This window comes from Pelodiscus sinensis, chromosome 4 (assembly GCF_049634645.1).
Source record: "Pelodiscus sinensis isolate JC-2024 chromosome 4, ASM4963464v1, whole genome shotgun sequence".
NCBI lineage: Eukaryota > Metazoa > Chordata > Testudines > Trionychidae > Pelodiscus > Pelodiscus sinensis.
The window spans coordinates 112,060,738-112,074,878 of record NC_134714.1 but is presented as its reverse complement, the minus strand read 5'-3'; the positions used below and the strand labels follow the sequence as shown (position 1 = coordinate 112,074,878).

The following is a 14,141-nucleotide window of genomic DNA, read 5'->3' as shown; positions in this document are numbered from 1 at the left end:
ATTCCCTGAGAAGTCTGAAAATATAATTGTAAATAGGGAATCATCAAGCAGGTGTGTTTCTAGAGAGGCCCGAGTGAGTCACTTCTTGGTTTTATGCTATTTAACATTTTTATCAGTGGTCTGAAAGAAAATATAACTTTATTACTACAGGTTGGACTTCCCTGGTCTGGCTCCCTTGGGTTGGACTTCCCTGGTCCTGGACAAGGGAGTTTTCTGGACCAGGGAAAGTTTGATGTGCATGGGTGACACCAGCCTCGGCACTGGGCTCCTCTACCCAGCTACTGGACACCACTGTCCTCATCCCCCTGGTTGTGGCAGCCCTGTGGGTTCTTGCAGCTCCACCAGCTGTGGACTCTGTAGCCCCCACTTCCTGCCTCACAGGCTATAAGCTCAGCTCACCTCCTTTCTCCTCCCCCCCCCCCCCCCCGCCATGGACTCCAGTAGCCCAGCCAGCTGCAAGCTCCCCCTCCAGCTTCTCAGCATAGTCAGCCTCAAGCTCTAGTACCCTGTGGGCCCCACTGGCCCCACCATCCAGCTCTGCTCCCAGCTTCTGGCAACCTCTGTGCTGGGGCACTTTAGTCCAGCAACATCTGTGGTCTTGCTGGACCACAGATGTTGGAGGAGCCGAGAATCAAAGACCACAGAGGTTCAACCCTGTAGTAAAACTCACAAACGACACAGAGATTGGGGGGGCGGGAGTAAATAACAAGAGATCAGATCATTGAGCAATGGGAACACTTGGGAATCTGAGCACAATCTAGATATGTAGGATTCAGTATAGACTAAGGTAAGGTTGTACATCTAGGGACAAAGAACGTTAGGCCTGCCTTACAGCATGGGAAACTTTATCCTAGAAAGCAGTGACTGAAAAAGACTTGGGGGTTAGGGGATAACGAGATGGATCTGAGCTTGCAGCTAAACAATGCTGTAGGTAAGAGGGCTAATGTGATCTTTGGATGTAAACGGGGCTATCACTAGGAGGAGGGAAATTACCTCTGTATTTGGTATTGGTGCAACTGTTAGTAGTATACTGTGTCTAGTTCTAGTGTCTGCACTTCAAGGAGGATATTGAAAAATAGGGGGGGGGGATTCAGAGAAGAGATATGAATGATTATAGGAAGAGAAAATATGCCTTATAATGAGAGACTGAACATATTTAGATTATCAAAAGAAAGATTTAGACTATCAAAAGAAAAGTGACTGGTCAGTTTATAAGGAACTGCATGGCAAACAAAAATTTGATGATAGAAGGCTCATTGTCCTAGCAGACAAAACTATAACTAGATTAAATGGCTAGAAATTGAATCTAGACACATATAGACTAGAAATAAGGTGCACATTTATAACCATGAAGGTAATTAACGATTGCAGCAACATATCAAGGACTGTGATGGCTCCTTCATCACTGGAAATTTGTAAATCAAGAGCAGATGCTTTTCTAAAAGAGATGTTCTGTAATTACAAACCACAACTCTTGGACTTGAAGCAGGAATTAATTTAAGTCCTATGGTTTGCATTATGCAAGAGGCCAGAATAGATTATTATAATGTTCCCCTCAGGACTTAAAATGTATGAAATAACCAGGCTTTCTGGCAAACCATCCATTAACAGTGCTAAAGAGCTAGTTGGACATAACTATAAATGTAATTTAAATATTGTACATTTAGAACTGGAGGGGGGAAAGTCCAAAGAGTCATCATGTGGTTCACTGTTTCATGTTCCTTACCAAAATTGTTCAGAAGAGAAAGTTAATAAATTATATGACAGTTGGTATGAAATTGCTAAATTAGGGTTGGAGGTTTCATATTCCATATTTGTTCTGATGCAGCTTTTCTGTAACTCTAATTTATTCTGAAATATTCAGACACCTTTGTTCTGTCACATTAAACCACTTTCCACATGCATCATCTTCTTAGACTTCTTTTGACCTACCTACATTAAAGGATGGAATCTTCCAGAATGGACAGGGCATCACAGGACTCTCTGAATCAGTCATGGCATGTTGGATGTGGAACAAAGTACATTTCTGCAGCTGCTGCATGGCTCATGGGGAATCAGAGCAGCTTCTGGCAACCTCAGGACTGGGGTACCAAAATGCACACCATACACACACCAGCCATTCACATACTGGATTCTGTGTTAGCACAGGGATGACTTCCATCTATAATGTTTTCCCATTCTCATTCCTGGAGAGATGGGGCATTCTCAATTTGTTGTACTCTATTGAACATATTGCCGCAATAACAGGGAAGGATGCTGCACGAGCAAACGAAAAACTCCTTTTCCAAAGTCAGCCTGTCTGCCTCACTGTCACGATGACTTACGTTGGTATCTGCTGTCATCTCTGTGATTTTACAGGCTAATGGCCCCTGTGATTCAACAAGACAGAGTTGATAAAACAGTAGAGAGCAGGAGGATGGAAAGAGTCATATCAAGAGGATTAGAGGGTTACTCAGCTAAAACTGTGGTCCCCGTGATGGAGCAAAAATTGTTTCATAAACAGAAAGAAAATTAAATCCTTATGATTCATGTCTTTTAATTGCTCTGGAAAATGTGGTTCCTAACATTGTTTATTTGACACGGAATGCTAGTAGCAGCAGCAGTGGCCATATATTGTGTTAAATTCTCCATCATCAATCTAGATATTTTTTGTCTCGAGGCACCCAATGTATAGCAAGGTTAGTTCTGACCCTTGCTCAGGTTAGATGGGAGCCTCCCCTGTACATCCTCATTTAACGCTTCCAATTCCGTTTTACTGGCATCGTTCACACACCTCTGCTTGGAAATTAAGAAAAATAAATAATTTGTCATTTTACATAAGTTATATTTTTGAGTGAGTATTTTGAGAAATACTTTTTTCTATATTTATTTAGGATAACAGCGGAGGAAGAGAAATTTAAAAAGGAATGGGAAGAAGATTGGAGACCAAAAGAGCCACCTAAGTCTGTAAAAACAGTAACTGCGGAAGTACATCCAGCCCCTGCTCCTAAACACAAAAGTAAGTGACTGGTTCCGTCCTAGTCAGTGGGGAAGACCTTGTTTCCTTCAGGGTAAATTGGGAATTGTTTTTTCATAATATTACAGATCTCAGTGTGGTTCCCCTTTTTACCTCATGGAATCCTCAGTTTACGCTATCACTTCTATCTCCTCATTTCCTTCCTCCTTTGTTTCTTTAGTAGATTTAAAGGGAGTTGCCCATGACCAACTTGAAGCTGATGACATGGATGGAGGGCTCACAAAGCAGAACAAACAGGTTTGCTCCTCAGCCTTGCCTTCCTATCCTGATTCAGACTCTTCCTACATTTTGTTTCCTCCTGATAGCCAGGCTTGACACTAGACTGAACACTTTTTATTCTTGCTGTTCTCAGTTGCTAGGGCAAGGCCCACAGTCTGTTGGATGGTAAATGCTAGCACAGAGCTCAGAATATATATTGCTAGTGTTGCATCCTATAAAAATGTGGATGATATGAACTCTTGTATCATCAACTGATGTGTGTGTATATAAGTAATAGAGTTACTGAATATCCTTTATATTATCCTACAGTATGTTTCTGAACTTTATGAACTTGGCTTTAAGAAAAAAAATTTTAAGAAGAAAAGTATTTCATAAAGGAAATGAAAGGTTTTGTTGTTTCCTTAAATGTGCCAAGGTTGGATGTGTGTGGATCACTGAATTATTTTCATTCAATATATTATTGCTAATGAATTGTTACAATTAATATAAAGCAATAGGTATGAAAACTTGCTTCTAAAAAGAGTGAAAAGGACTGTAAAATTTTTTTGTGACCCTTGGTTGTTGCATCTGTTACACATAAAAAGTGTGTCAATAAGGTAAATATGTCATTAAATGTATAGATGTTGCTTTTTGATTGAATCTGATAAAGGACCTATCATTTAATACAATACCACAATGCATACATTTAACACCATCATCATTTTGCCTTCAAATATCTTGTAACTAATTGTGTGTGGACCTGGGTTGATCAGTTAGATTTTTCTCCAGCAAATATTTTTCCTTTGCTTTTTTTTATAGCTTTTGGATGGTTTTATCGGTATGAAGGGAAATTTCCCACAATTCGCAAGGTACTGAGTGTGTAGATATAAATGAAAATTTGCTGTGGGTTTTGCATGTGAAATCACTCCTTTCTCTCCTCTGTATTTTTTAAAATAATTTGTATAGTAATGTACATTTATTTCTAAGCATGACAATACATGACTGACTATCTTACTTCCCATGGATTCAAATGCTTTCTCCTCTAATATGTGCAATCAGGTTTCTTTGGAGTGCATCTGGAGGGCTAGATCTTTGAAGTACTAAGTGCTCTCAACTTCCACTGATGGCAGTGGGAATTGATAGCTAGCTGTACATTTCAAGAGGTGTTCAACACATGGGAATACCGGACAAATGGGGTGCTCCCTTTAGCAAATCTTATGCTCTTCATAAGCCTTTGAAATAGTGCTTAAAAGGGAGATTTTCAGAGGCAAAATATCAATGGGAATCGAAGCTTACCTTCCATTTGTGCCTTTGAAAATTTACCAGGAAGTGCAGGCTTATGTGGTGAATAGGCCTTTGAACAGAAATGAGTTTGATGCATAATGAAAGAAAACAATCAAAATGGACTTTTAAAATTTGGTAAACAAGATAGTCTATTTTAAGTATAATCTCTAAAGCACACAGTGGGTGTTTCAAATAATATTCTATTCTTTCTGGTACATTCTTCTTTTCTTTTTCAGTATCTTTTGCTACTATTATGAATGTTATGTTACAGATGTCTACCAGGATGATCAAAACCAATTAGGGACTTAATGGTAGAGCCTGAACTAGATCCTGCATTACTTGTATATCCATTCATTTAGACTTTTGGGAGTGCAAGAAAGTCAGGATCACAGCCTGGACTTATCAGCTTTATCCATCACAGTCACCATTTAAAGGGTCATCATTTCCCCTGGGGCACAATTATTTCTCTATGAATAGGACAGGAAATGTTCACAACATCTCAGATACCACTTTGCATTGTTGGTTAACATTGATTTCTCTGTGCTAAGCACCATGTGAACTCAGGACTGTATCTCTGCTCTAGCCAACATTCATACAGTAGATTATATGTTGGAAAATGTAAGTGTCTGTGTGATAGAAGTGCAAATTGGTTATTTTGTATAATTAGATGCTTTTCACCTCTACATGCTTAAAAGTTCTGAAAGCACTTGAAGATATTAAAGGGCTAATATAACTACCATTAAAATCTATGGACACTATAAACTAAATGCTTGGAAAATTTTGTTTTTAATTTAAACCATTTTTATTTATTTAAAATAGTTCAGCCCACACAAAAACAACACACCAGTTTTTAAAAAAGAAATTAACTTCCTATTAAAAACATTTTTAGTATGGAGCAAATTGCAAAGAGTGAATTATGACTCCATTAAAAAGTGATATGTGGAAGGGATGACTCAGGCCCTGTGGAATTTGATGTGAGCTATAGGTAAATGCATTCAGCTAAAATTAATGGGAACATATTGCTATTCTACAGCGCTATTATCCAGAGTGCTCAGTATGAGTCTTCATCTACAGTTATAAAACGTTAGCATTTATCACAAGAACTTGCCTATATTTATCTTTCTTCGTAAAGAATGAAGTAATGTGCCAAGTGAATGGGATGTAAACAGTAACTAGCTCTAAATAAAACATAAAAATGTTTGTAATGCAAACTAAGCCCCAAGGCTAAAGCATAGGCAATAGAAATTAGGTGTTTGATGCTATGAAATCACAGCATAGTCATTCTATCTCCTAGGGTTAATTTTGGCAATAATAGCCAAATAATTGTGAAGCAGATGTAATACAACCTCACTGATTGCAACACTGCAAAGTTCTAATCACTAGCATGGCAGGGCAGATATTTTTTACCAGCAAGAAATGTCTGTCTGTCTGTGAGTTGCTACATTTCACTCCAATATTGCTGGGCTGATAAATAATCCTGTTATGCAGAAAATGATTGTACCATGGTTGTCACTGTGCCCTGGATTCACCAAGCCAGAATGAAGAGCCATTGGTGGAAAAGAGGAACAGCTCAAACTCCTTCTTCAGTGTGCTGTGTGTCCTCTAACAACCAGGGCTGGAGCTCAGCCTCTCACCTCACTGGCAGTCTTTACAAAACCAGTCAGCTCCTCTTCACTGTGTTTTGGGCATGGGGAAACTGGAGTACGCAGGCTATCCTCCTTCTCCGACTGCTTGGCTTCAGGGTGACAGTCACTGTAATTAGGGTCCTTAGTTGCATAGTTGTAAAGAAAAAACAAAAGCTCCTACATGTAACTTTTATGACTGCTTTGTACAGTGTTAGCACATCTTTAAGTGGTCATGCGCGTGAGTACATCTAACAGCCCTAGATGCCTGTTGGCCATCTCTAAAATTCAGACACGCCATCTCCTTAGTATGCTGCGTTGGTGCAGTTTAGATGCACTGATCTAAAAGCCTTTTCTTTGCAATTGCTAATTCTGTCTTTCCTAATGCATGTTATGCAGTGTTTTGGATGTGTTTTGCGAAAAGGGAAAGATTTACTTCTATGTGTGAATACATGGGCACTTATGTTAAAACCATCATTTTAAGATGCAATTAATGACAAACAGAAGGGTGAGAAATGAAGTCTTTGTGTTAGACTATGAATGTTGTAACTCTTACTTATAAGTTCAGCATACCTATACGGTGAAATTTCATAGGAGAGGGGGAAAGTATTTAACAGTGCCAACATTGTATGATCCTTAAATGATGTGTAGGCATCCTGTTTGCCTTCTGCATAAGAACAAATTTCAGACAAAATGACGAGGGCTGATGAATTGTTTTAAAAATAGCCACCACCTTTATATACATGGAGCCAGCAGCTAATTTTTCAGGGCAAGTTTTCATGTGTCTAAAGGCTCAATCAAGTTCAGAGTTTTGCAGTGTGTTTAGCCAATGTAAAACATGCACACTACTATCTTGTGTAATTTAAAAAAAAATCCCAGAAAGGGAAAGAGAGAAAGAAATTGAAGAGTGACAGCCTGTGTGAACAGAAGAAGTGTAAAAAGGAACTGGAGTTTGAGCAAAAACTTGCCAAAGAAAAAGAAGAGATGTTAGAGAAAGAAAAACAGCTGAAAATCAACCGGCTTGTACAAGAGGTATGTTGTGATAAGCATTGGATTATATTTCTTCTTATGATTTTCCTCTATTTCATCATAGTTTCCTTCTGCAGGCAAGACTCTAATAAAGCGTGTCTGGGACACAGTTCTGTGAGGAATTTGAGCACGTGTCTAAGAATAAACGTGTAGTCTCATTGACTTAAAATTTATGGTACCATAAGTACATTGCTGGGGTAGGCCCTTGCCTTGTCTGTGGACAGTGATATCTCATGGGTTATTTAAAATAACAGATTATAGATATACCTGGTAACATGTGAAGCATACTAAATTTATGTTGAGATCAGTGCCCACCTTTTTCCTTATTCATATTTTTATTACCAAAAACCCCCCAAATTATTTGCAAAAATAATATTTGTAGAGCAGAAATTCAGTGCAAGACATAGAAAATAAAGAATTACTAAAAATAAAAGAAAAAACATGACTTGTGCAAATAAAGAAAATATTTAAATAATTGAGGTGATGAAACATAGTACTGTACTATGTTGGGTGTAAAATTAAAATGGGGCTGAGATCTTTTCAAACAAGCGTCCGTAAACATAGATATGAGAAACAAACTAAAATAAAAGGAAATGTTGGAGGGGGAGTATTTTGGAGAAATGTTATTAACTCTTTGCATGTCGAAAGGACAAAGGGACAAATTATTTGGTGGTATAGTGCTCTTGGATTCAATGGGGTTAGGCTAATAGAGAGTTTATTCCAATGTATTAAATGCTTAAATAACACAAGATAGCAAAATATACACTAGTCTGTTGCTAAAGGATAACAGAGAACCCTACTCTGAGTTTCCTTATTCACAAGAGCAGCTCTTCCTCAGATGGGTAGTCCTACTGGTTTAAAGACTACTCAGGTGGGATATTTAGGAGCTTTCAAGGATCGGTCTAATGGAAGGCAGTTAAATAGAAAATGACTCATGAGAACATAATTGTTTTTTGCAGAAAGTATTTTAAAGTTAAATACATTTTATATCTTCTAATTTTGTACGTGGTGTAACCTCATTACCCTTTTTTCTATGCCATGGCCATATGGCTAAGGTATCTGAGACAGAGCGAGAAGACTTGGAGGAATCAGAAAAGGTTCAGCACTGGGTGGAAAGACTTTGTCAGACACGGTTAGAGCAGATCTCCTCTGTGGAGAATGATTCTCCTGAGGTAAAAGAAAACTCTTGCTTCTCTTTCCACTCAACTGTGATCTGTAAATGACTTTTGCATGTTTTATATGCAGGCAGGGAGTTTTATTGGGTGTGAACGAGAAGAACCTGTCCCATTCTTCCCTTTTTCAACCTTTAAGATTAATGGTATTTTGCATTTGACATTCTGCACATTTTTAGGGCGCTATCTTGTTTGGGAAATGCATTACCATTGGCCAACGTGACCACATAATATGCCCTGAAAAGCAGCATGACCACCTGACAGTTCTGTATTCTCTTAGCTGACCCTGCAAGATCGGCTAGAATGGCTTTTGCTAGCCATATTAAAACTGGAGGCTATGGAGACTTTACCACCCGTAATAATGGTGCCTTCCAGGCAAGAGCATTTCAGGATGGAATCACTGCTATTCAAGATCTTGAATACATCCCAGAACTATGCTACAAAGAGGAATAACAAAGGGCCAAATCATGTCTTCACTTGACAATATGCAGGAGAAGGGGACAAAAGCTGAGGGAACTCTACAAGAGTTACTTAATAAACATTCACATCCTCCCCTCAAAGGGAGGACATTGAAGAAAGGGAGCACACAGAGGAAGGTTTGTGGCCTTATAAATCCAGAGAGATTTTCCCACCCTCCTGCTTTTCTGGCTCCTCTCCGAGTACAGCTGTTTCAGGAGGAATGCAGCTCCCTGAATTCACTTGGGAATGAACAATAGCAGCTGCAGAGGGGACCCATGGTGATCTCCTTCTTGGATAATTTTTAGCATCAGCAGAAAGCAGATGGTCCTCTGCTCCTCCTGGCCCTGTGCCCAAAGCCAGATGACTCTCCAATAGAAGAGTTACTTGAGGAGAGGGATATGTTTCTGCAGAGATTCCTCACACCATCTGCACTCACTAGCTGCAGTCTGGTGGATCACACTTTCAGTGGTGGAAATGAAGATACTACGGCCAAACTCTTAGACATATATTCAGAGTGATGCTGCTCAGAACTGTTTACTAGCTCACTGCTGTATTTATGCTGCCACTAATTACTTTATTATTATAAAACTACTTGAGGAGATAAGCTACTATAAATCAAGAGGACAGGTTGATTCTGAGGGATTAACCTGTCTGAGCTATTTACAGCCTTGTACTATTATGTGTTATTATTATATCCGTAAAATTGGCAGCAGTTTCCAAGGGTTAGAGAGCAGCCAATGAGATGTCTTTTCTTAGGTTGTAGAGCTACTCATTGATATCATGAGATTTAGTTCAGACTCATTATGGATAATTCAGCTATAAAAATCAGATCAAACAAGACTGGAATAAATATTTTGGTTTTGATAGGGGTAACTCAAGCCTCCTTAATTGTTCCTCTGGAGTGTGGACAAAATAGTGGATACAAAAATACTGATTGAATTTACTTTTACAAACAATTTAACATGATCCATGACAAATGACTACCAGGGACATTTAGACCACATTCATATAAAATCCCTTCTCCGCTCCCCCAAATCTGGATTCATGTACTCCCTTGTGCGGAGGATCTAGTTCCTGTCTTGTCTCCTATGGAATTCCTAAGCCCAGCAAGGATTCAAGCTCTGCTTGGGTTACCTGCATTGTCTACTCTAAGCTCTGTGGAGATGTGCTTGAACACCAAACTCCTAGAAACTAAATCGCACACTCCCCTGCCTCCCACATGTGTGCCCCGCCATTGCACATCCAGCTTCCACTCACCGGCACATCCAACACCACCATCATCACATACGCTGTCCAAGTGGATGTACTCCCAGAACTGCTTATCAAACACTCGGGACTCTGGCCGTTGTTAGGTTGGCTGGGGTACTTGATCTCTGAATTCCTTAGCACTCTATTTTTTCCCTCTTTAAACTTCAGTGCTGTTTATTTGCAACCTTTACTCCGGATTCATGTTTTCTCCCCAATCTGCAAAACTGCTTAAATAATTTTTTAGTATTTTGGGAGCTGCGTGTAAAGTGCTGTCCTTTTACACAAGCCACTTTTGCAATGAGTATTTCTTGTTTTCCATTTGTTTTGCTTTTTGTCTGTTTTTTTTATATCCCCAGCCCAGCAATTAAATACTGTATTTCTATTAATTTTATTTTTAAAAAGCATGGGTAAGTGCTTTTTGTGCACAAAAGGGCTCCAGGAAAAAGTTGTGAATATGGGTTTTTTTAATAGGAACCCAAGACCTTACAGTACTACATTAATTATAGCTTGTAGTGTTGTGTTACTTGCCTTTAGTTTGTTCAGGTCCCTTACAGATAGGTGCACAGTTAAGGAAGATCTCTGTTGTCATTATGTTAGTTGGCTAGTGGACGAACTTCTGCTTCTCCTTCTGCTACATCGATGAGGAGGTTTGCAGGTGGTCTGCAGCTTCACACCACAGACCTTGATGATATTAACCTGGATGATGTTGATAAGCCTACAAAACGCATAGCACCTCTCCCTCCACCACCTCACGCAACTTCTGCAACGTCAGCAGCTCACCCACTTTCTTCACCACATGTCCCATCTTCAAGATGTCCAGCCCCCACAGCTTCTTCAGGTTCACGGGTGACTTTATCATCATCCACTGGGATGCATCCTCCTGCACCTCCTCTCCCTGCCTCCTTACCCAGTCAACCCACTGGATCTCTCTGTGTACCACCCATGCTCTTAGAAGAAAGAGTGGGAATCCAGTGTTACCATTCTTCTGGCCCTACAGAGTCCTTACATGGCTGGGAAACAAAAAATTACAGAGGAAGATCTACTTTTGGACCCATTAGCTCTCAGAATAATGACCACACCTATTTATCAAGTCCAAAGGTATAAATGTATTGCATTCTCCTCTCATTGAACATACATCATTCTTATTAGTGATGTATACCAATAGCAGGTGGAGAATACAACTTGTGTGTTTGCTGTGCATGATGTTCCAGATCTTCTGCATGCAAATATCTTGTGTGGAATGAATTCATAAATAGCATATTTTATACTTGGCCAATATTACCATATAGCACATCATATTTTAAGTACAAAGAAATCATGTGACCTATTTAACTCTATTTGCACAGAAAAAAAAAACATGACTTAAATTTGATCCTGAATTGTTTTGCTCAATGAAAGTAGTGGACAGAAAACACTATGTTGAAGTCCAGTACAGTATTCAGAAATTTGAACTCTTAACTGATCACCAATAGTAATCATTTTATGGGAACAAGCCTAAAAGTTCTCACTCCAAATCTGAGGACTGTCTCTTTTTATTAATTAGTTTTCCAGGAAAATACACTAATTGTCCCTTATTACAAACTCAATAGATATATTCCACAAAAAGATCTTCTATACTGAATATTTTAAAAATTTAATATATTTAATTCCATTATTCAGAAGAAATATTTCTGCGACTTAATCATGCCAGTGTTTTGCTTTATTAAGGACTATCATGTCTGGCACATACTCAAATCTTTGTAATAAAAGCTCTTTCTGCAGATATTTTATACTAGTTTCAAACAGTTCAGCTGTGACCTTTTGGGTAGTTTGCATGTTTTTCTGCATGGATTCATTGCATTGTGTGCTGTGGTTTTCTGCAAGATCATTTGGAATAATAATAATACTATGTTGTGGGTATCGCAGCTGAGTAGGAGTAGGACACATGGGCAGAGGACTAAAATAGTTTATTAGTTCTCTGCAAAAATGTTCAGATTATTTCTATTTAAAGGATCATTTTAGAAGAGTGAATTATGATTTTTTGATTAAGGAGGGGAGTCAATAAACTTGGCTTGTAATCAGATTTCAAAAACACTTTAGTTTCTCTGGAATTAGAATGCAGCTATACCTTTTTATGGACAATAGATTTTCTCAATGTGTTCTAAATCCATGGTTTTCAAACTTTTTGGGTTCAGGACCCATTTATAAAGGTTTATGACCTGTCACAACCCTTAAATATTCTGGGATGGTTTCTAAATCCATATTAGGCATCTAAATAAGGCTACATCTAGACAGGAGCGCTATGTCAGGATACTGGAAGTATCCCAAAATAGCTATTCCTCATCTTTAAAGATGCCCATTATTTTGAAATAACGGGCACGCTATTCCAGCATCCCTGTAGCCCTCATTCCACGAGGGTTAAGGGACTTGTCAGAATAGCGATTTATTTTTAAATTTGGCGCTATGTAAACAGCACCAAATTTTGAAATAAGCTATTTTGAAGTTGCCTCAAAATAAGCTATGCAATTTGCAGTACAGGAAAGGGTACTGTGTAGACACACCATAAGTTACCTTATCTTCAAAAGTGTTAAGCACACACCAGCTGCCATCAAACTCAATGAAGTGTAGATATGAGAGATTTTAGCGCTTAATAAAATATTAATATTGAGCCAATCTTATGCTACTGTATGTATGTAAACCCCTTGTTTTATCATCTTCAGAGTTTCACATCAAATTCTGACCTAGCTGTATGTCTCAGTTACTAAAGAGGGATAGACTATTCCACTCTGCCTGTTGAGATGGGTTTAATTCCTTCTTCTTAAGTACTAGACACTATCAGAGACATAATGGTAGAACACATGGTCCTTGGGTTTGATCCAGTTTAGTTCAGAATGTGGCCTGGTGTGCCTGTTCCTTTTTAAATAGCTTAGTGCATATTATGGGGGCTAAACCTGACTAGCGGTACATTTACACTGCAAGCTTCTTTCGGAATAAGTTTTTCAGAAGATACCTTCTGGAAAAGCTTATTTTGAAATAGAGCGTCCACACTACAGTGAAGCCTCAAAATTAGTCCAAGCAGGCTCCCATAATGTGGATGCTCTATCTTGACTTAGAGCCCCAGGAGCCACTGGGGAGGAATAACTTTAGAATGGCCCTGGTGAGGAGCTATTTCAACATAGCAGCAGTGGAGCGTATACACACACACCTTATTTCAAAAAAGCTTTTTTGGAAAAGGGCTTATTCCTTGTGGAATGAGGTTTACCACTGTCGGAAAAAGCCATCCGTTATTTCAACTTTCTGTCGAAATAATGGAATTGAAGTGTGGACACTAGTATTGTTTTTCTGTTATTCCAGAAAAATGGTGCAGTGTAGATGCGTCTTAGGTTACTTCCAGTCAACTGAATAAATCTGATTTTATATTCTAGATCTTGTTTGTTAGACCAGCCAAAGTTGACAAAAAACAAAGTTTTATTATACTGGTCTCTTAAACAGACTTTTTAAATTTTATACAAATAGATTTCTAAATCTTTTCAGCATCAATAACTTTCTTCACCATGGCCATTTAATTGCAAGTTCTGCCAGATGCTTGCCAGTGCTGAAGGAGTGAAATTACTTGTCAACTATTATTAGCTATCAACTGTTTGTTTGCTGATGTGGCATGAATTGATTTGAGCATCCAAGTAAGATTAGTAGATACGCAGTATACCTCAATGAAGCTATTATTATTTAGGGTCTAAGAAACAACTCCCGTGTTGGCAAAATATCATCTGCATCAAGCAATCCACTGGTATGTTATAAACTTCTAATAATTTATAGTTTTATGAACTTCCAATATAATCCCATGTCAAGGAATTTGAAAAGGGAGTGATTTCAAATAGGTGCAGGATCTGATTTCTCCTCTTGAAATATGACCATCATATCTTTAGATTGAGGTGTGTAAGGCAAGTCATTCCATGTATAAGATACTTGGTAATATCACCCTCCATGTACCAATTAGCAAACCAAAGTCCTAAGAGTATAAAAGACTTTCTCAACAATGAGTCTTCACATTTCAAAAGTGTCAGAAATATAGGCTTGAAGCATGCATATTACATGTACAATATTTATTCTATGTACCGTCTATTCGTATTTCTG

The 14,141-nt window shown here is 38.5% G+C and overlaps 1 protein-coding gene across 5 annotated transcripts in view; it reads left to right on the top strand.

The window, feature by feature from the left end:
• The window catches only part of USH1C (USH1 protein network component harmonin), a 96,963-nt gene that overhangs the window by 53,416 nt on the left and 29,406 nt on the right, over positions 1 to 14,141 (top strand). The window contains exons 14-16 of one of the 5 annotated variants that reach the window (XM_075928086.1): positions 2,874 to 2,998; positions 3,177 to 3,253; positions 7,000 to 7,152. In XM_075928086.1, coding sequence (XP_075784201.1) covers positions 2,874 to 2,998; positions 3,177 to 3,253; positions 7,000 to 7,152 — 355 coding nt within the window. Of the gene's footprint in view, positions 1 to 2,873; positions 2,999 to 3,176; positions 3,254 to 4,033; positions 5,266 to 6,999; positions 7,153 to 14,141 lie in introns of those variants that run through there. The other 4 variants (XM_075928085.1, XM_075928083.1, XM_075928082.1 and 1 more) reach the window with 4 other exon arrangements.